The sequence below is a fragment of the Schistocerca piceifrons genome, chromosome 4 (assembly GCF_021461385.2).
Source record: "Schistocerca piceifrons isolate TAMUIC-IGC-003096 chromosome 4, iqSchPice1.1, whole genome shotgun sequence".
Lineage (NCBI taxonomy): Eukaryota > Metazoa > Arthropoda > Insecta > Orthoptera > Acrididae > Schistocerca > Schistocerca piceifrons.
In genome coordinates, this window is record NC_060141.1 from 656,423,016 (window position 1) to 656,443,734 (window position 20,719).

General features: G+C 42.9%; 2 protein-coding genes across 2 annotated transcripts in view; both read left to right on the forward strand.

Annotated features, from left to right (window-relative positions):
• LOC124796093 (sodium-coupled monocarboxylate transporter 1-like) overlaps nucleotides 1-11,190 on the forward strand; it is a gene marked incomplete at its 3' end in the record, with an annotated part of 59,995 nt that extends 48,805 nt beyond the window's left edge. Inside the window, exons 8-9 of the mRNA XM_047260179.1 lie at nucleotides 3,144-3,253; nucleotides 11,088-11,190. Coding sequence (XP_047116135.1) covers nucleotides 3,144-3,253; nucleotides 11,088-11,190 — 213 coding nt within the window. The remainder of the gene's footprint in view (nucleotides 1-3,143; nucleotides 3,254-11,087) is intronic.
• Nucleotides 11,160-20,719, forward strand: part of LOC124796387 (sodium-coupled monocarboxylate transporter 1-like) — a 33,447-nt gene continuing 23,887 nt past the window's right edge. Inside the window, exons 1-2 of the mRNA XM_047260555.1 lie at nucleotides 11,160-11,271; nucleotides 13,819-13,905. Coding sequence (XP_047116511.1) covers nucleotides 11,191-11,271; nucleotides 13,819-13,905 — 168 coding nt within the window. The 5' untranslated portion in view covers nucleotides 11,160-11,190. The remainder of the gene's footprint in view (nucleotides 11,272-13,818; nucleotides 13,906-20,719) is intronic.

A 20,719-nucleotide genomic window follows, 5' to 3' on the forward strand; every position in this document is an offset into this window, starting at 1 on the left:
AAAAACAATGTTTCTGGACTTGCATGTGGAAAAGTGTAACATGTACAGTAAAAGGGTAGGAAACTGGAATTATGTTACTACTTTGCCTACTTTTTAAGTCACTTTTTAGTGGTAGGGAACGTGAACAAAAAAAATGTGTAACTTCATTGATTTTAGGAAAGCGTGTGACTCCGTTCACCGCTGAGCCTTTGGACTGTGATAACGGTCCTGGGATCTCCAATGAAACTTATAGACCTTCGTAAAATGTGCAGGCTTTTCCTAAATGGAATAAAATCTGACCATTTTATAAATAAAACTGGATAAGACAAGGTGATCCTCTGTCTCCTCTTCTCTTCAATGTAGCCTTGGAGGGTGTTGTGAGGAAATTTAAACTAGTACATGCTAGGATCCTCTTAAGAAATAAAGTTAAGATTTTAGCGTATGTTGATGATATGGTGCCCACAGTTAAAAGTGAAGTAGACATTATACGGAAATTTGAGGAGCTTATAGAAAATGCCGCGCGGGATTAGCCGAGCGGTCTTAGGCGCTGCAGTCATGGACTAGGCGGCTGGTGCCGGTGGAGGTTCGAGTCCTCCCTCGGGCATGGGTGTGTGTGTTTGTCCTTAGGATAATTTAGGTTAAGTAGTGTGTAAGCTTAAGGGCTGATGACCTTAGCAGTTAAGTCCCATAAGATTTCACACACATAGAAAATACATCTAAACATGATCTTCAAGTAAACGATCAGAAAACAAAATACAAGATAGTTCACACATTAAGACGTTAAAAAGTCAACCAAATGCGTTTAATAATCGGCAGTGATAAATTCGAATGCTGAACAGTTCAAATTTCTGGGCACAATGCGAGACGAAATGAATCAGATAGAGTTAGTAGTGAAAATGGGACTGCAAAATGCTAACAGAGCCTATTATTCCCAACAAAAAGTTCTAAGAAATACTGACAAGAAAATCTTAACACGGAGCAATATAGCGCAATCATCAGACGAGTCATAACCTACGGAGAAGAAATACGGAGTATAACAGAAACGGAAGAATTCCAGTTACAAGTTTTCCAAAACGAACATCATAGGAAGATCTTTGCTCTATAATGTGATAAAGAACCACAAAGCTGGAAGAGGATACAATACAGAAATCCACATGCTGTCACAACAAGCAACAACAGTGAGCATAATAAATTACAGATGACTCCAATGAGGAGACCGTCTGATGAGAATGAAAAAGGACCACGTTTCGACTACACTGAAGCACCAAAGTAACATGGTATAGGCATGCGTTTTCAAATACAGAGATATGTAAACAGGCAGAATTCGGCGCTGCAGTCGGCAAAGTCCGAAAAAGACAACAGGTATCTGGCGCAGTTGTGAGATCATTTACTGCCGCTACAGTGGTAGGTTATCAATATTTAAGTGAGTTTGAACGTGGTGTTATAATCGGCAATCGAGGGGTGGGACACAGCATCCCCGAGGTAGCGACGAAGTGGGGATTTTCCCGTACGATCGTTTCACGAGTGCACCATTAATATCAGGAATCCGGTAAAACATCAAATCTCCGATATCACTGCGGCCGGAAAAAGATCCTGCAAGAACGGGACCATGAGTAATGGTCAACCTAACAGAAGTGCAGCCCTTTCGTAAATTGCTGCAGATTTCAATGATGGGCCATCAACATGTGTCACCGTGCGAATCATTCAACGAAACATCATCGATATGGGCTTTCGGAGCCGAAGGCAGACTAGTGCACATATCATGACTGCATTCTTCCCCGTCAGCACCGACAGTGGGCTATTGATGAGTGGGAACATGTCGCTTGGCTGGGCGAATGTTTTAAACTGTATGGAGCGTATGGACGTGTACGGTTATGGAGACAATCTCATGAATCCATGGACTCTGCGTGTCAGCAGGGGACTGTTCAAGCTTGTGGAGCCTCTGTAATGGCGTGTGCCGTATGCAGTTGGCATGATATGGGACCCCTGATACGTCTACATACGACTGACAGGTGACACGTACTTAAGCATCCTGTCTGATCACCTGCTTTCATTCATGTTCAGTGTGCATTCCGGCGGACTTGGGCAATTCTATCTGGACAATGGGACACCCCAAACGACCAGAATTGCTGCAGAGTGGCTCCAAGAACACTCTCCGCCGTTTAAAAACTTCCGCTCGCCAATAGACGCCCCAGACATGAACATATTGAGCATATCTGGGGTGCATTGCAACATGCTGTTCAGAAGAGATCTCCACCCCCTCGTACACTTACGGATTTTTGGACAGCTTTGTATTATTCATGGTGTCAGTTCCCTCCAGCACTACTTCAGACATTAGTCGAGTCCATGCCAAGTCCTGCTGCGGCACTTCTGCGTGCTCGATAGGCAGGTGTAGCAGTTTCTTTCGCTCTTCAGTGTACAATATTCATGAACAAGTCCTTTGGTACAGGAGCAAGTTTGAGATTCAATGCTACACGAATAAGTGGAATTAAAACAATATTCAACAGAATGGGCGTAAATAACTGGCAAGAAATAGTACTAGAGCATTTCGTGGCAATGTGTGAGATTCGCATGGGAGCGTCGAATCCTTTAGGAGACAAGAAAAAGAAGTAGATTCTTTAGCAGGAAAATTAACTGGATGCGGCTGTGCAATAGTAAGGCAATGTCCTCGTATTCGGGAAGAGGACGGTTCCAATCCCCTTTCAGCCAACCACAGTTTTCAGTTATTCCCTTAACGGCTCGAGGGAAATGCCATGATGATCCCATTGTTAGGGTTGACAGATTTCGTCTCTCCTTCCTTCCCTGATCGTGTTTGTTTCCCAGTGACTTCGTCGTCGACGGGGCGTTAGTCAAAAATCTTTATAATGTTTGAAAATGTTTGTAGATAAAGAATAAACAAACAATCAAACAAAATTAGCACAACCTGTGAACGAGTTTTCGAGGTAAAGTATTTATAAGGGATACAGTCGTCGGTTGACGTCCCGACGCCAAGCAGTCTCAATGCCCCGAAGCTCGTTCGACCTGCATTTCACTTTCAGATGGATGTTCTGCGCCTACTTCATCACATATTCATTATTCAATTTCCTGGAATGACTTGTTCGCAGCGCGGATTCCTTGGCCGTCGTACGCTGACCTGACACTGAGACTGTATTGATATTTTACAGGAGATATCTCGTCCAGACCAGCTGCTACCTTTCTACGTGATGAAAGTGGCTGGACACGTGCCAGGATTGCCAGGGCTCTTCGTCGCTGGAATATTTGGAGCCGCTCTTAGGTGAGTAAACAGCAGTGTAAAGCGCGATATCTTCGAAGAGGATTCCATTTCTAATTTCATGGTGGGGCAATAATTGATACTAAAATGCTCTATGTAGGCAGTATCGTAATGTTTTACAAAAAATTTCCATCACAAGTTATTTTTACCTCTCTCTAAAGCAACACTGAAGAACAAACGCTTGAGTTCGCCTGACAAATGAATTACAGTAACTAGAGAGAATCTGGCTCCTACCAGTCCTACCAGTCGTCCTACTTCATACACTATATTCTTACGAAATAAGAAAATATAGCTAATTTGGTTATTTCATTTCAATGGTGTCCAGTTACATTACGTTTAGGAACTGCCTTTACTTTCCCAAATGATATCGTATAGTCGTGAATGTGTTATCAGAAATCTTTGCGGTGCAAATCTGTTGAATAAACTGGAAGTTCTAACGGTATCATACAAGTGTTAGTGTGGATTGTAATTTGAAGCAGTGGTGCACCCCCACTGAACAGCTAAGTTCGTCCATTAGAAACGAGACAAAATCGTCGCACGAAATAAGTGAGTACAGGGTAGAAGAACAAGTGAAATCGATCGACAGAGCAACTGGCCACTGGACCTGACGTGATATCAGAACGATTCTACAGAGAGTGTACAGGAGAACTTGTTGCTCTGTTAGCAGCAGTGTACCGTACGTTGCTGTAAGATAGGAGCGTTCCTAATAACTAGCTGAAAGAACTGGTCATTCCTGTTGCCAAGAAGGATCGTCGAACAGACGCACAAAACTATAGTTCTATATGCTTGACATCGGTCTCCTGTAGAATTTTAGAACAAGTTTTATGCTCGCGTATTATGAAATCTTGAGACAAAAAAACTCCTCTGTAGTAATCTACAGCGGTTCCGGAAACAACGATGGGGTGAAACCCAGATCGTCCATGAGACCCAAAAGCCTGCAAATATTGGCGCCCAGGTTCCTTGACTTACGGAATGCATTTAATACAGTTCTGCACTGTCGTCTACTGAACAAAATACGAGCGCACACAAAATGGGACCAGTTTTGTGACTGGATGCAAGTGCATCTAGCAGACAGAGCACAGCATGTCATTCTCAGTGGAGATAAAAATTCAGAAGTAAAAGTAGCTTTCGGCGTCCCCCAAGCGATACTTATTGGATCATTTCTTTTCTCAATACAACACTGCGCCCAATGTAATTAATTGAGATTTCACGATGTATAAATGGAGCATGAACGGTCTACATACCGCAGGAAAGAGCAAGATGGAAGAATTGGTTTGTTACAAAGTGGTTGCGTAAATGGCAGCAGGGGTTGTGATAGTTACATAAACGGTCAATAGGTAGTCGCCAAAATAGGCAGTTGTGTGTAAGTGGCATTTATAAACTGTGTACAAAAATTAAAATAAAAGTAAATCAACGACGCACCGCGAGGAATTATCGGAACGGAATACAAATTGGTAGATGTAGTGTACAAGTACAGACAAACAAATGATTGCAATTTCAGTAAAAACTGGATGAAAGAACCTCACAGATTGAGCAAGTTTATCACCCTTTGGTCGACCTCTGGCCCTTACGCTAGCTGTTATTCGGCTTCCCATTGACTGATACAGTTTTTATATGTCCTCCTCAGGGGATCAAGCCAAACTCTGCCCAATTTCCGCGTTAGGTGATCAAAATCCCGAGTTGGTTGGAGAGACCTGCCCATTATGCTCCAAATGTCGTCAGATGGGGAGAGATCCGGGGCGATTGCTCGCCAAGATAGGGTTTGAAAAGCACGAAGACAAGCTGTAGAAACTCTCTCCGTGTGCCGGCGTGCCTTAGCTTTCTAAATATAAGCCCAGGATGGCTTGCAACGTAGGGCAACAAAATGTGGCGTACAATATCATTGATGTATCGCCATGATGTAAAGATGCCACGGATCACAAACGAAAGGGTCCTGCTATGAAAAGAAATGCTACCCCAGACCGTCACTCAATCCGGCTGGGATACCACCACAGTCCGGGGAGTCTACAGATACGACTTCACTGGTCATAGGGGCTTAATTTGAAATGGGTCTCATCACTGAAGACAATTCCACTCAGTGAGTTCCCAGGCCGAAGTCGTGTCCGGAGATGACCCAGACAGCGGAACGATACCAACCTGACTGTCGTCCACCACGTGGCCCGACAACCACGACTGATGGTATGGGATGCCACTTCTTTTCATAGCAATCGCGGCACCCTTACAGTACAGCAGTAAGTCGACGATACTCTACCTTCCGTTTTGTTGTCCTTCATGGCAACCCACCCCTGAGCTTTCATTTCAGCAAGGTAATGTACACCTGTACGTGGTTATAGTTTCTACAGCTTGTCTTCGGGCTTACCATACTTCACCATGTCGAGCAATGTCGCCGAGTTGTGAAGGTTTGGAGCATTATTGACACGGTCCTCCAATCACATCTATTGTTTTGACGATCTAATGCGCCAATTGGTATAGACTTCGGTATGTTTTTGTTCGGGAGGATTTCCAACAAATCAGTCAATCAATGGCAAGCCGAATAACTGTTCGCATATGGGTCAGAGGTGGACCAGCTCGTATATTAGGAAGTTGCTGAGAAAGCAGAGAATTTTGCACAGTCGTTGTAAACGTAGTCACTGTCCCGCTGACAAACAGAAATTATGCGAAATGAAAGCAGCTGTCAGAAGGACAATGAGAGATTATTTTAACGAATTTGAATGCAATATTTTAACTGCGGATTCGAAAAATAATCCTAAAAATTTTGGTCGTACGTGAAATCTATGAATGCTACAAATAATTCAATACATTCTCTTGCTGACAGTACGGGTAATGTAACTGATGGAGATAAACAGAAGGTCGAAATTCTAAACCTAGCTACGTTTTACGTTGAGGACTGCAGCACCATTCCCATTTCAACTATCGAACAAACGCAAGGATGGCTGACATAGTGTTTAGTGTATCTGGGATTGTAAAACAGTTACGATCCTTAGACGCCAGGAAGGCATCTGGCCCAGACGGTATTCCCGTAAGATTATATGTTGACTATGCTACAAATAAAGCACCATTCTTATCCATCATCTATTTGAGGTCATTGGAACAGTGGAAAGTTCCACGGGACTGGAAGAAGGCCCAGGTCATAGCAAGCTATAAGAAGGGGAGAAACTCGGATGCACATAATTACCGGCCAATTTCACTGACATCGATTTGTTGTAGAATCATGGAACATATTTTGTGTTCAGACATCATGACCTATCTAGACTCTGAGAAGCTCATGTGCAAAAACCAGCACAGTTTTAGGAAACAGCGGTCATGCGAGACACAGCTGGCATTCTCTATGCGTGATATACAACAGGCTCTAGATGCCGGCTACCAGGTTGATGCCGTATTTCTCGACTTTCGAAAGGCATTCGACTCAGTTCCACACTGTAGCTTGCTCCAAAAAGTGTGGGTTTACGGTCTATCCAATGACATATGCGGTTGAATAGAAAGTTTTCTAACAGACAGGGAGCAGTATGTCTTCCTGAACTGGGTGACTTCAACAGAAACAAGCGTAACTTCAGGTGTGCCCCAGGGCAGTGTAATAGGTCCGCTGCTTTTTGCGATATACGTAAACGATCTGGTTGATGGTACTGACAGCGGCATTAGACTGTTTGCTAATGATGCTGTAGTCTACAGGAAAGTAGTATCACACGAAAGTTGTGAACAAATCAGTGAGAATTTGCAGAAAATAAATGCGTGGTGTAATGACTGGCAGTTATCTCTCAATATTAGTAAGCGTAACCTACTGCGTATAACAAGGCGAAAAACCTCATTAATCTAAGAGTATAAAATAAATGCCCATCCTTTGGAAGTGGTAACATTCGTCAGGTATCTGGTTGTGACTATTTGAAATGATCTCAAATGGAATGATCAGATTACACAAGTAACGGGTAAGGCGAACTCTAGATTGCGGTTTATTGGTAGAATGCTGAAGCGATGAAGTCCTTCAACAAAAGAAATAGCTTACAATACGTTAGTTCGTCCAGTTTTATTGTTCGTCTGTATGGAACCCTTACCAGTTGGGTCTCATTCAAGAGATTGAGAAGGTCCAAAGAAGAGCCGCAAGATTCGTGACTGGTACATTTAGCCATCGCGAGAGCGTTACAAATCTCATAGAAAGTTTGAAGTGGGACACACTTGCAGATAGACGGCGCGCTAAACGGAAGGGGCTGCGCACTAAATTCTGAAATCCGATCTTCACCGAGAATGTAGAGCATGTATTATTACCACCAACTTTCAAATCGCGCAGTGATCACCAGTCAATGAAAAGGCAAATTAGAGCTCGTACTGAGGCGTTCAGACAGTTGTTTTTCCCTCGCGCGATCTGCGAGTGGAACAGGCGGGTGGGGGGCAAAGACTTTGACTTTGGGTCGAATTGTGTCCTCCGCCACACACTTGGTGGCTAGCGGAGTATATATGTAGATGTAGGTTAACTTACTCAATTTATGAGGCATACTGTCTTGAATAAATCATCCACTTTTTGTTAAATTGTGAATTGTTTGTCAGTAAATATACATCACATCTACCGATTTGCGTCGGATTCTGATTATTCCACTTGGTGCCCCGGTCTTTTTCTCTTTTTTTGTCCTAGAGTGTACACCTACATTAAGGTTTTCGCTGATGTTACTTAAGCGTCATCCAGAAATTAAGTCCAACTATTTTTTAGAGAAAAAGATAACATAGTTACATTAAAAATAAGGTTGAGAGTGAGGGTGGGGGTTTGTTTGCTACAGATACGTCATTTTAGGACCTAATCATCACTCGAACCGAGACACTTGTCATATCGTGGGATCACTTTTTGTTTTCCTTTGTCATAGAGGTCTGCCGTCCCGTAACGGAGCTATTGTGTCCAGCTCTTCGCCAGTTTTTATATGTCCTCCTCAGGGGATCAAGCCAAACTCTGCCCAATTTCCGCGTTAGGTGATCAAAATCCCGAGTTGGTTGGAGAGACCTGCCCATTATGCTCCAAATGTCGTCACTGTCAAAATGCTGATCGGAGGACAGCAATTTCTTGATGTGAAAGATAGGGTGGAAATCGCTGAGACTTTTAATTGTGTTGCGTAAGGCGCTGCCTCACCAACTGCACAAGGTCGTCATTTATGGCGGACGGTCGCCCATGGCCTCTTCCGTATGAACATATTTATACTCTTCAGAAAATTGCCTACACCAGAGACGCTCCATGAGTTTGCTCATGACGTTCAGTCCGTACAGCTTACACAGACGACCAATTCCAACCGACGATATGTTTTTTGCATTATGAAACTTTGTGACAGACCGAATCTCAAAGTCGGCGGGAGAAGTCAGAGCCGCCATTTTCAGCCTCTGCTATAGTGCTGCTGACAATCGAGACTGATCTGGTTGCCGTATGGTTGTTACCTCACAGTACTGTTGTCATTGCCCTGTATTTCAGGCTCAAAAGTTTAGTTTCTTCCTCTTTTTTTCTTTAAGTGAGAATATCTCTAGATGACATTCACACTTGCATGTAATGACTCGTTCCGTAAGATTTGCTTCATGTAATCCCTTCACGATAAAAAGCTGCTTAAGCTTCAACACGTATAAGAAGTTTAGACAATTTATTGGTAACCCAGCGAATTTTGGTTTATTTAATAACAAATATTAACAGCATAAATCTTAATTTCATTTTATTCCCGATACCTGTCTCCTGGAACCTAAAGCGGGTCGTATTTGCACATAGCTACAGAAAATTATGCACAACTATAATTAACATTTGGTTTGTGATTTGCAATGTCGTTTAAGCAGATAAATACAATGGTGTCTAAAATTAAAGCAACAAACGGAAATTTTGCAAGGTTGCGCTTGTTTTGCCACAAAACAATATAAACAGCTGATAGTAAAGTAGAAACAATATAAAGAATGCAGAACCCGAATAACTGCAACATGCACAACGGAAGAAAAAATGTTCTTTGTTTTCTCCAACTTAACGTATTTTCACACACATTCCGACAGCTGGTTAATATGTTCAGTGTTGGGTTCGACCACCTCTGGCAGCAAAAAGGCCACACAACGACAGGGCAAGCTCTGAATGACGTCATCAATCTCACGTTGAGGCAATAACGCCCATTCCTCCCGCAGTTGGAGAATGATTGGTGGATGGTGCAACTCATCTCCCAAGTGCACTCCAGACACGATCTACGGAATTCAAATCAGGAGAGCGAGCAGGTCACGCCGTGTGTGCATTATCTTTCGTTGCCAAGAAAACGTCAACCACCGGTGCTCTAAGAGGTCGAGGTGGTCAACATAATCCCTGCTCACACATTAGTAATATTCCTCAATATCGATGTTCTTTAGACAATGTTTGAGTCCAGAAATCGTGGTCCCGTTCCCACCAATACGAATACGTCGATAATCACTCTCCAGATAAAATCGGGACTTATCTGTGAAGAGAACATTGACCCACAGTCCGACTGTGCAGGTGGCATGTGAACGATTGAACTCTAGACGTCCTATTCTGTGAAGATGCGTCAGAGGTACACGTACAGCACGTCTCCGACAGTAAAGGCCACTCTGCCGAAGCCTTCTGTGCGCCGTTTACCTCAATACAACATGTACAGTGGATGATGGTAGGTCATATGCCAGCCACCGTGCAGTCCTGAGACGATACCGTCGTGCCCTTACAGCCAAATAACGGTTCTCTCTTTCTGATGCCACACGTGGTGGGCCCTGCCCTGGTCTTCAGAATACAGTGTTGGTCTTTATAAATTGTCGCCACATCCAAGAGACAACAGAACAATTGACATTAAGCCGTCGGGCCACATTAATTGGAGACTGTCCTGCTTCCATTCTTCCTATGGTAATGCACCTCATAAAGCCTGGTAGACGTTTCCTCTGTGCCATACTGCACCGCCTGTGACTGTGTACACAACGACTGTGGAAGTAGGGCTACACGGCAAACACTACCCCTTGTGACAGATGCCCTGACGTAGCCGTTGGTGTGATTGTACGCTGACTGGAGTGCTATCTTCCGTGCAGAAAGAGATCGTACGGGCATGTATTGAGAGTTCGTATGATTATATTGTGAATTAAACACAGGACGGGGAAATTGCGGTTTGTTGCTTTAATTTTTGACAACAGTATAATTGGTGAAGTTAAACGTAATGTATAAAAATGTAAAGATACCCAAAAGCCTTAACCAGTGGTATTACATTTGTCAATCATCTACACTACGATTTGCAACATAAGGCTTACTGGCAGCTTTTATTCGAAATCACTGTTATAACTCAAGACCGAGGAAGTTATATTCCTTAGAAATCCACTGTTGCGGAATTCTCAGTCTATGATCTACGCTAACATTAGTTACGTCTGTGCGAGTACACACCAGTAAACGGCTAGAGTAGCTTAATTTGTAGGGTTCTAGCTTGTGAGACATGGAGGTAGGCTACATCGCGGTACAACAAGGGCGCCAGATTGACCACCACTGACATATTATACCAGAAAGCGTGAGTGTAGCTTTCAGGTAACTTCCTACACACGTGTAGTCAAATTCCAGATGTGTTCCCATATTGTCGCACACAAAGGTACACAATACTAAAGGCAAGCTATTTACTAAGTCTTCCGTCAGCTTGAGGGTGAATGACAAGGTGACAACACTGACCTGGAGGGGGATCATCATAAAGTAGCTGTTAGAAGTTGAGCAACTGCTCGTAGAGAAGCGACTCTTATTCTTCTGTAACATCAATGCTCATCCCAAATGAAATATTGGGAAATGACTGGATGTGGAATGTATATTGCGTATTTAAAATCAAGTAAAATGGATTGCATTTAAAACAATTCTTTCTAATTGCAGTTCCATGTCTGGATGCCTTAACGCACTATCTGGGACCATCTACGAGGATTTCCTGCTACCCCTGATGCCTGGCAGGAAGTCGGATGTCGTGGTGAACCTTATAATGCAGGGCATCGTGCTGGTTGTGGGCGCCATCACCGTCGCGTTAGTCTTGGTCGTCGAGAAACTGAGCACAATACTTGAGGTGAGACACACAGCCAGCCGGCAAAATGGATGGCTTCGACAAAAAAAGAAATCCGATCGAGGAAGAAATGAATCGATTAAATTTTCACTTGTTTTCTATTCGAAATGTATTGCTAACGAAAAGCTTACGATATTGCAGTGCCTGTGTTATTCCGAATTATGATGCAAAGTTCATTCGAACATGCATGTATGTTCGAAGGAACTTTGCATCGTTATGGCTACAGTGGTTACTACTGCTGAAGTTTTTTTTTTGTAGCATAGTTTACAACTTTTTATTTTCTTGGTCCATTTTATCGATGTGTGATGTAAGACATTCTGATATTCATACTTTGGACAATTGAGAGAATTTTCCACGTCCGCGCTAGCGACGCAGTCGACTTCAAATACCTGTGTCAATACCTCACTCTAGGTCGCTTCTGTAATAGAGGCACCTGAAACAGCAATCTATCGTTTACAGGTAATTCGGCTACTAATGGTTCGACCATCATCAAGGCCAGTCGCTAAATGCATTAAAACCACTTGATTGAATTACATACAGTATATATAGTATAAAGTAGTTTTAATTCATTCACAGACTGGTCCTGAAGATGGCTGAACTGCTAGCAGCCAAAATACCTGATATACCCATGAAAGATAATGGAATAGGTGACGACGAAGTCGGATTGCGACAGTAGTGGAAATTTTCACCAGTACTCCCTCAGAAAAGGGGAACACAGCTTAAGCGTACAGTTCCTGGTCACAAAATACGTAGCAATGTACGGACTTGTATGGGACTTCACCGTAATGTCAGAAGCAATGAGGACATGGGGCATAGCTAACGGACTGCGAGTTGGCGACTGAGAGCTTGTTGTCACTTTTGGAGCTTTTGGAGAGGAACAAGGTATGTGACGTCTGCTGACTGGTATGATGTGGCCAGTCACGAATTCCACTCCTGTACCTCCATCTTTATTTCTGAGCAGCACTTGCAACCAATGTCTTCATTTACTTGTTAGATATAATCAAGCTCGAGCTTCCCTTTAAAGTTTTTACAGTCTCCTCCAGTATCGTAGAAGGTATTCCTCGATGTGTTATCATTTCTTTCATCATACTGCTCCTTCTTGTTGTCACTGTTTTCCATGTGTTCCATACCACGTCAATTCTCCACAAAACTTTCTGATCTCTTATATCACACTACATAGTTTTCAACACTTTTCTACAGCACATATCAGACGCTTCGAGTCTCTTCTCTGGTTTTTCCAAATTCCCTACAGTGCTGTGATTTTTGCTCCAAACGTGCATCGACAGAAATTTTGACTCGAATTACTGCCGACGTTTGTACTTCTTTTGGGTTGGAATGCTTTCTTTGTCTGTGATAGTCTGATTTATGTCCTCCTTGCTTCGTCTCTTATGTGATGTTTTGCATCGAAGGTAGAGGAATTTCTTCACTCCGTCAACTTCTTGGCCTCAAATGCTGATGTTACCACTAATCTCATTGCTGCTCATACGCATTGTGTGTGTATTGTGAGGACCAGAAACGACGGAGAAGCTTCATCCCCCCCACCCCCACCCCGTAGCCCTCAGTGCTCCAGAACCCCATAACAGGCCACAGCAGTTCACCCAACCCACCGCCGCCCCACACCGAGGTAGGTGGAAAACCGCCTAAAAACCAACCACAGGCTGGCCGGCACACCGGACCTCGACACTAATCCACCGGGCGGATTTGTGCTGGGGACCGGCACGCCTTCCCGCTCGGGAAGCAGCGCGGTAGACCGCGCAGCTAGGCAGACTGGCGCTCATACGCTTTGCTTTCATCTTTCATCGTTTCTCCCTCAATCCACAGAACGTGTTTATTAGATTGTTCATTCCATTCAGCAGTTCCTGTAATTCTCCACTTTCGCTGAATATAGCAATGTAACAGCGTATCTTTTCACTGATACTCGCTCACCTAGAATTTTCATCTCACTCTTGAATCCTATTATTTCTTTCATAGCTTATTTTCCTCGTGATTCTCGCACATCTCGTATATTATCTGTTTTATCTATAACTCATACCTATTTACTTGGGAATTTAGGACACGATGTAACATTTTACACGGTCTAGCGCTTTTTCTATGCCGATGAGTCCCACGAACGTGTCACAAGTTTTCTCTAGTCTTGTTTCCGGCATCAAGAGCAATGATGCAATTGTCTTTCCGCTGCGTTAAACTTTACGTAAAGCCAAAGTCATTGTCATCTAGCCTTGCTTCAATTTTCTTTTCTATTCTTCTGCACACTATTATCATCAGCAACTTTGATGCGGGAGCTGTTAAGCCGAAAGAGCAATATTTCTCGCACTTACCTGCCATTGCTATCTTTTGGATTGTATGTACGATAATTTTTGTGGAAGTCTCGTGGTACGTCTCCATACTCATAGATCCTACAAACCAACTTGAACTGATAAATAAAACCATACAAAAAATCGCGTATTTTACAGCACTTTGAATGTTTATGTTACCAATGTTCTTGAAGAACAACCGGAATGTGTCGTTTGCTATCTACATCTGCAGTAAATGCTGTCTTCGTGTTCACAGCTGGGATACAGTGTCAGCGGCGTCAGCAATGGAGCACTGCTGGGACTCTTCTCGTTTGGCATGCTGGTACCTTCGGCGAACACCAAGGTATGATATAGCCATTCCGCTCCCAAATATTTACACAGCTCTGAGAGAGTTTTCACATCGAGAAGAGCAAATACAGAAAACATCGACTAATGCTCAACAGAATGTCATTCTCCCAGTTTGATTAACGTTTGAACGACATGATTCTGTTCTTTCTACTGGTATATTAACATTTCACCTGTAAAGAGAGAGGGTTTACGCAATAAGCAGAATGAGGGAAGACACGCAATAAACCTGAAGACAAAAATGAGTACTTCCAGATACGAAAGATATTCCTGGCATTATCGCGTCATTTTCAAACGTTTTCATGAATACTTCCGGTCACAGGAAAGACATAATTGTCGTGACGAAGTGACGCTGCCGATCAGTGAGTAGCTGAGACTGATAGCTCACATTTTTGAGTCAGAGGCTGACAGACTTCCCCTTGGTTTGTATAAATATGTTCTTAACCTACTTTTGTTTCCCATGTAAAACTAGGAAATGAAAGAGAAAAAAAATGGAAGCTTGTTTCATGAACTAGACACACTTCAGGTCCGAAAATGTCACAAAACCAATTACGGGTTATCTAGTTACATAAAGCAAGAATGTACTCAACACCTAAGTTGAGGGGTCGGGTGCAACTTGTGTTACTTTCTAGTTTCTTGGAAGCGAGTAGGTGGAGCAAAAAAGAAAAATTTCTAAAATAAAACTCTAAACTGCTGACGAACTGTATTTACTAATCTCCGAACATATGTATGCTGCCTACAATATACTCAAAGAAGAGAATATGGTCTAAATGAGTTTTTTTACTTATTATTTTGCTGCAAACCAGATAACGTTCAGATACATTAAAATTTTAGTAATTTTTTCCGTTGGCTGATGAGAAAAAAAAGCGTTGCAGATTTACGGTATAGAGCTACTGGAAGCTTATGAGATACACAGTAATCTCACATTTTCAGTTGGTCAGAGAAGCCAACGGAAAATTATTACAAATTTCACAGCGAATGGTGCTGGTCGAACTTGCCACAAGTGAGTACGAATTTCATGCTCTGACTTTCTTCAAACTGATACTGATTTGATACGTGTGTGTGGTGGGGATCGATGCTCGATCTATTTGTGATGATGCGCCATTCACGTAAAAGCATTAGAACAAATGCATTTTAAAATCAGGGTTGTGCACCGAGTCAATTTCGACGTAATGATGCAGTGAGACGCTCGGAAACCATATCTGGAAAAATATGGCACACCTTCACAGTTGCCATCGACCGAAAGAAGTAGCACGTTCACAAAAATTCTCTGGAATGATCTGCGACTACTGCTTTTCAGCGTGAAATTATTGTCTTCTGATATTACGGTCCGGAAAACGAACCTTTCGCTTGCTTAATCCCACGGGCTTGGAACGCATGGAGAGGATCTGGCAGTAAATTGAACCTTTTAGTCGGTCTGTGAGGCACTGTCAGAGAACGCAATTGGTAGCGCACTGTCCAGGAAATGCAGAGATTAAAGTCCTGATCCGGAGCACAGTTATAACTGGAATCAAATCTCCGTCGGAGCCTGTACTCTACGAAATGAGAACATGTCAACACATGTTGAAATAATACTCGTGAAATACAAAATTACATCAGTGTCTGCACAGTGCTGTATAGGGCCAAGTTCCATCGCGATTGCCGCCCACACAAGTCATGTCATGAAATCAATGAGACGGCGACTGCAACACAGTGAGAAATTTTGGGTTCACTTAGTGGACACAGATATGTTGTTTTGACTGATTATGTGAGTTTTGTAACGTTGGATGCTACGTAAATAGTTCAACATATCGCGTCAGGGGCTAGGCTGCTTATTAGAATGGTTGCAAATGGTGCGTTAATACTGTGCACAACTGTTCGCTGTGAAGAAAGGTCGGCCGAGAAACACCGTCTGGAGTTATTCGGTCACCTGGCTCAGGTCCTTCTAATTGACGCCACTTCGGCAACTTCCGCGTCGTAAGTTCAGCGACTGATCATGACGCACGCACAATCACACAATCCAAGTAGCTCTTTTGTTTGCCGGCCGCGGTGGTCTAGCGGTTCTAGGCGCTCAGTCCGGAACCGCGCGACTGCTACGGTCGCAGGTTCGAATCCTGCCTCGGGCATGTATGTGTGTGATGTCCTTAGGTTAGTTAGGTTTAAGTAGTTCTAAGTTCTAGGGGACTGATGACCACAGCTGTTAAGTCCCATAGTGCTCAGAGCCATTTAGCTCTTTTGTTTAAATTCTCATTACCGTTTTCGGTTGTAGCATCTTCAGATCAACTGCCGAGGGATATACTATGTACTAGTGGGACCTGGCAATGTTTCGCAGCTGCTAAATACTTACGGGTGTTGGATATGCGTCCTAATGTCGTGCTTCCAGCCCCCCACCCCCCTGTCCATCTCTTCCTCCCTCTATCACCTTCTCCCCTCTCCCTCTCTGTCCACCTCCCGCTTCTCCCCCTCTACCACCATTTCCTCCTCCGTCTCTCTAAAGCTCCTCTTCCCCCCTTTCTCTGATCTTGAGCACATTTATTTCCATTGCCAACGAATCTCTGAATGGGAACTGAAGTCACTTAAAATGAATGGATAAATTGGTTGGTATCATTGGTATTGGGAGTGTGAGGCGCCTCTCCTGCAGCTGGCAGGTTAGTAGCTTCACTGACAGTTTTTTGCAAGGTCTTAATATGAAAATGGGTAGAAATACAGAGTTTCGAACGATTTTGATTCACTAGAAGTGTCCGAATCATAAGCCATTTAACTGTAAACAGAAATCTGTTCTATGTTAAAACTGACTGCGAGGTACAAAACCAATCAGCATATAGTTCTGTTTATCCAGTTAAGGATACACACTAAAGGGCCAAAGAAACTGGTATAGGTATGAGTATTCAAATACAGAAATATGTAAATAGGTGGTATACGGCGCTATGGTCGGCAACGCCTATATAAGACAAGCGTCTAGCGTAGTTGTTAGATCGGTTGCTACTGCTACAATGGCAGGCTATCAAGATTTAAGTGAGTTTGAACGTGCTATTGTAGTCGGCGCAAGAGCGACGGGACAAAGCATCTCCGAGGCAGTGATGAGGTGGGGATTTTCCCGTACGACCGTTCCACGAGTGTACCATGAATGTCAGGAATCCGGTAAAACATCAGATCTCCGACGTCGCTGTAACCAACGACGACTGAAGAGCATCGTTCAACGTAACAGAAGTGCAACCTTTTCGCAGATTGCTGCAGATTTCAATGCTGGGCCATTAACAAGTGTCAGCGTGCGAACCATTCAACGAAACATCATCCATATGGGCTTTCGAAGCTGGAGACCCGCTCGTGTACCCTTGATGACTGTACGACACAGAGCTTTACGCCTCGCCTGGGCCCGTCGACACCGACATTGCATGTTGATGAATGGAAACACGTTGCCTTATCGGACGAGCCTCGTTTCAAATTTTATCGAGCGGATGGACGGTATTGGTTTAGAGACAACCTCATGCATCCATGGAGTAGGGGACTGATCAAACTGGTGGAGGCTCTGTAATGGTGTGGGACGTGTGCAGTTGTTGTGATAAGACTGTCACGTGACACGTACGTAAGCAACATGTCTGATCACTAGCATCTCCATTGCGCATTCCGACGGACTGGGCAATTCGACAATGCAACACCCCACACCTCCAGAATTGCTACGCAGTGGCTTCTGGGTTTAAACACTTCTGCTGGCCACCGAACTCTCCAGATATTAACGTTATTGAGCATATCTGGGATGCCTTGCAACGTGCTGTTCAGAAGAGATCTCCGCCCTCTCGTACTCTAACGGATTTAAGGACAGCCCTGCAGCATTTATGGTGTCAGTTCCCACCCACCACTACTTCAGACGTTAGCCGAGTCCATGACACGCCGTGATGCGGCACTTCAGCGTGCTCGTGGGCACCTTACACGATATTAGACACATGTACCAGTCTCTTTGCTCTTTGATGTATCCCTACACGCAAAAATTGTTTCGAATTAAATATTTAGAGATAGTGTATATGATCATCTGATCTGTGGTAAGATCAACTGCGAAGTTAAACAACAAACCAGCATACCCGTTTAATTGCAGCTCTCCATGCTACTCTACCCTGTGTAAGCTTCTTCATCTTCCGGTACTTACTGCAACGTACATCCTTCTGAATCTGCTTAGTGTATTCATCTCTTGGTCTCCCTCTACGATTTTTACCCTCCACGCTGCCTTCCAATGCTTAATTTGTGATCCCTTGATGCCTCAGAACAGCCATCAACATGGCAACGTTAATACAGTCTCTCAAAAGAAAACTAGAAGAGCAACTACTCAGTGAGGGGATAAGATCAACTGCGAAGTTACACAACAAACCAGCATACCCGTTTAATTCAGAATATATTCATTACGAATGATCTCTAATTTTTTAAATGTCCAGCTATCGTAGAGTGACTGCGAGAGTGAAAACAAAACCGCACGTTCTAACAGCACAGCACTTTATTACTAGCAGAACAGAAAATCTATGCATTGTTACTTATAAAAAAATACAATCTAGGTCCTCTGAATATTTATTAGTGCGTCGCGGAAAAATTTGAAGGAAACTGGCCAAGTACTATGAGATTTTTGCTAGCAGAGTTTTCTCTTATACATTTTACATTTATATTCATATACCATACATATTAAAATACATATAGCTTACGTCGATATAAACATTTATTAGAACACAGTGGAAATATTTGAGGCAAACCTGTCACGAACCATTACTCGTTCTTGCTAACTACATTTCTCCTTATAGCAAAATATGTAACCCCTGTCCGTCTGAATGTTTATAAGAGTATCATGAAAACTTTTTGAGATTTTTGCTAAAACGCTTCGTCTTTGTATAGTACCATCATATTTATCTACTATATTGATTAAAAAAATTGTAATCTATGTCCCTTCGACTGCTCATTAGAGGTAACCGATCGTGAACTTTTCGAGACTTTTAGTAAGAACTTTAAACAACGACTAATGAAGAATGAAAATGCACAAATAAGGCTTACTATATGATGAGTTCCTTGTTAAAATCCCTCTAGTTATACTGGTGCTTCATCTTACAAAGTGTTATTTAGTATTTTGTCATTTTAGTGCTTTATAAGATAACGTGGCACCCGGAATGATTTTAACGAAATTGATACCGCCCTCAGATGTCCAGATGTGTACGTTTTTTATTCCATGCGTGATGAGTTGTTTCGTCTGCATAGGTGATTTATGCCCAACTAATATTACTGCTTCAAAGCCACCTGCGCTTCCACGTTGTAAGGCTTATTTCAGCATTCTCACTTTCTTATTTTCTTGTATTTTGATATTTTAACATGTTATGACCCGTTTATTCTGTGCCTGGTATGAGTCTGGTATTGTATAAGAGAAAACAGTAACCAGAAATTAAAACAACTACTTTGATTATGTCAAGAGTAAAGTAGGACATAATTGCTGAAACTGAGTAATTACATATTAAATTACAAACAAAATCTAGAACCCAAAGCGGAATATGGCTACCGGTATATCGAGTTACATATTCGCCTCGTTGTAAGCAGTTACAGCCTGCTGGTCAGATTGTAACTTGACATCCACACTCTTATGAGGAAAAATTGTCACACTGTTTAAAATTGATGTGCTTGTATCTACACGTTCCAATCATGGAATTTTGGCAACTCTATTCGCCAGTGAAAGAAGCTGCATGTCGTTCTATTTCGCTCGCGGTTTGAGAGAACTACATCTCTTGTGACAGGCAGAAACATGATACACCATGGACGAGTAGTGGATTTTACAAACTGGAACTAGTTGTTTCTCACTTCCAGATGTTCTTGTTCCACGATATTGTATTTCAATGTGAGGTAAAAGAGATGTGACGTGGACTATCACCATAGATCGAGTGAATATTGATTGTTAACTGGTGGCCGGTTCTACGCTGCCGGAGCTATACTGTAGGTTCACCAGTACCGCTCTGAGCACAGGGGCAAGACTGATTACTCAGCACAAACGTTATTTATTATACGATATCTTCCATACAGTTCTTCGACGACAGGGACCCAGGAGCCGGTCGCGGTTAGTAGCACAGAACCATCAAGGCTATCAAGATCGCTATCGTATAAGTACTGTATCGAAGGCACCAAGTGATTAAAAATGTTACTGCGAACTACTGATGAAGGGAAATAGGTAGATTTCATTTCCGTACATTTCCGGAAAGGGTTTGAAACAGTGCCTTACAGCAGCAGACCTCTGCATATGGAATATGTTTCCAGACTCGAAGACGTCTTAATTAATTGAACTCAGTACGTCGTTCTGGACATCAAAGACAAGTCCACCGTCAGGAAAGCCTTAGGGAACTACGATAGGACTGCACGCGATCTCTATAATCTGCTGGATAGCGTGAGCAGCAATCCCCGACTGTTTGGTATTGATGCTGCAGTCTACAGAAAACTGTCGTCGTTAAGTGGCTGTAAGATGATACAGGATGGCTTGCAGTCTCAATCTGGTGTGATGCTGTCAGCGTACTCTAAATGTATTTAAGATAAATTAATGTAATGTAATGTTCGAATTTTGTATTCGTGGTGTGTTGCTTTACACAATCATTTCGATTAAATATCTGGACGTAAGTTTGGAAAGTGACATGAAATGGAATGAGCACGCAATGTTGGTAGTAAGAAAGGAGAATGGTCTACTACAGTTTATTGGAAGAATTCTAAGTAAGTGTAGTGTATGTATGAAAGAAACCACCTGCAGGAAAATTGTGTGTCCCTTTCTTGAGCTCTGTTCGAGTGTTTAAGGACACCAGCAGGTGAGGTTAAAGCAGGACATCGAA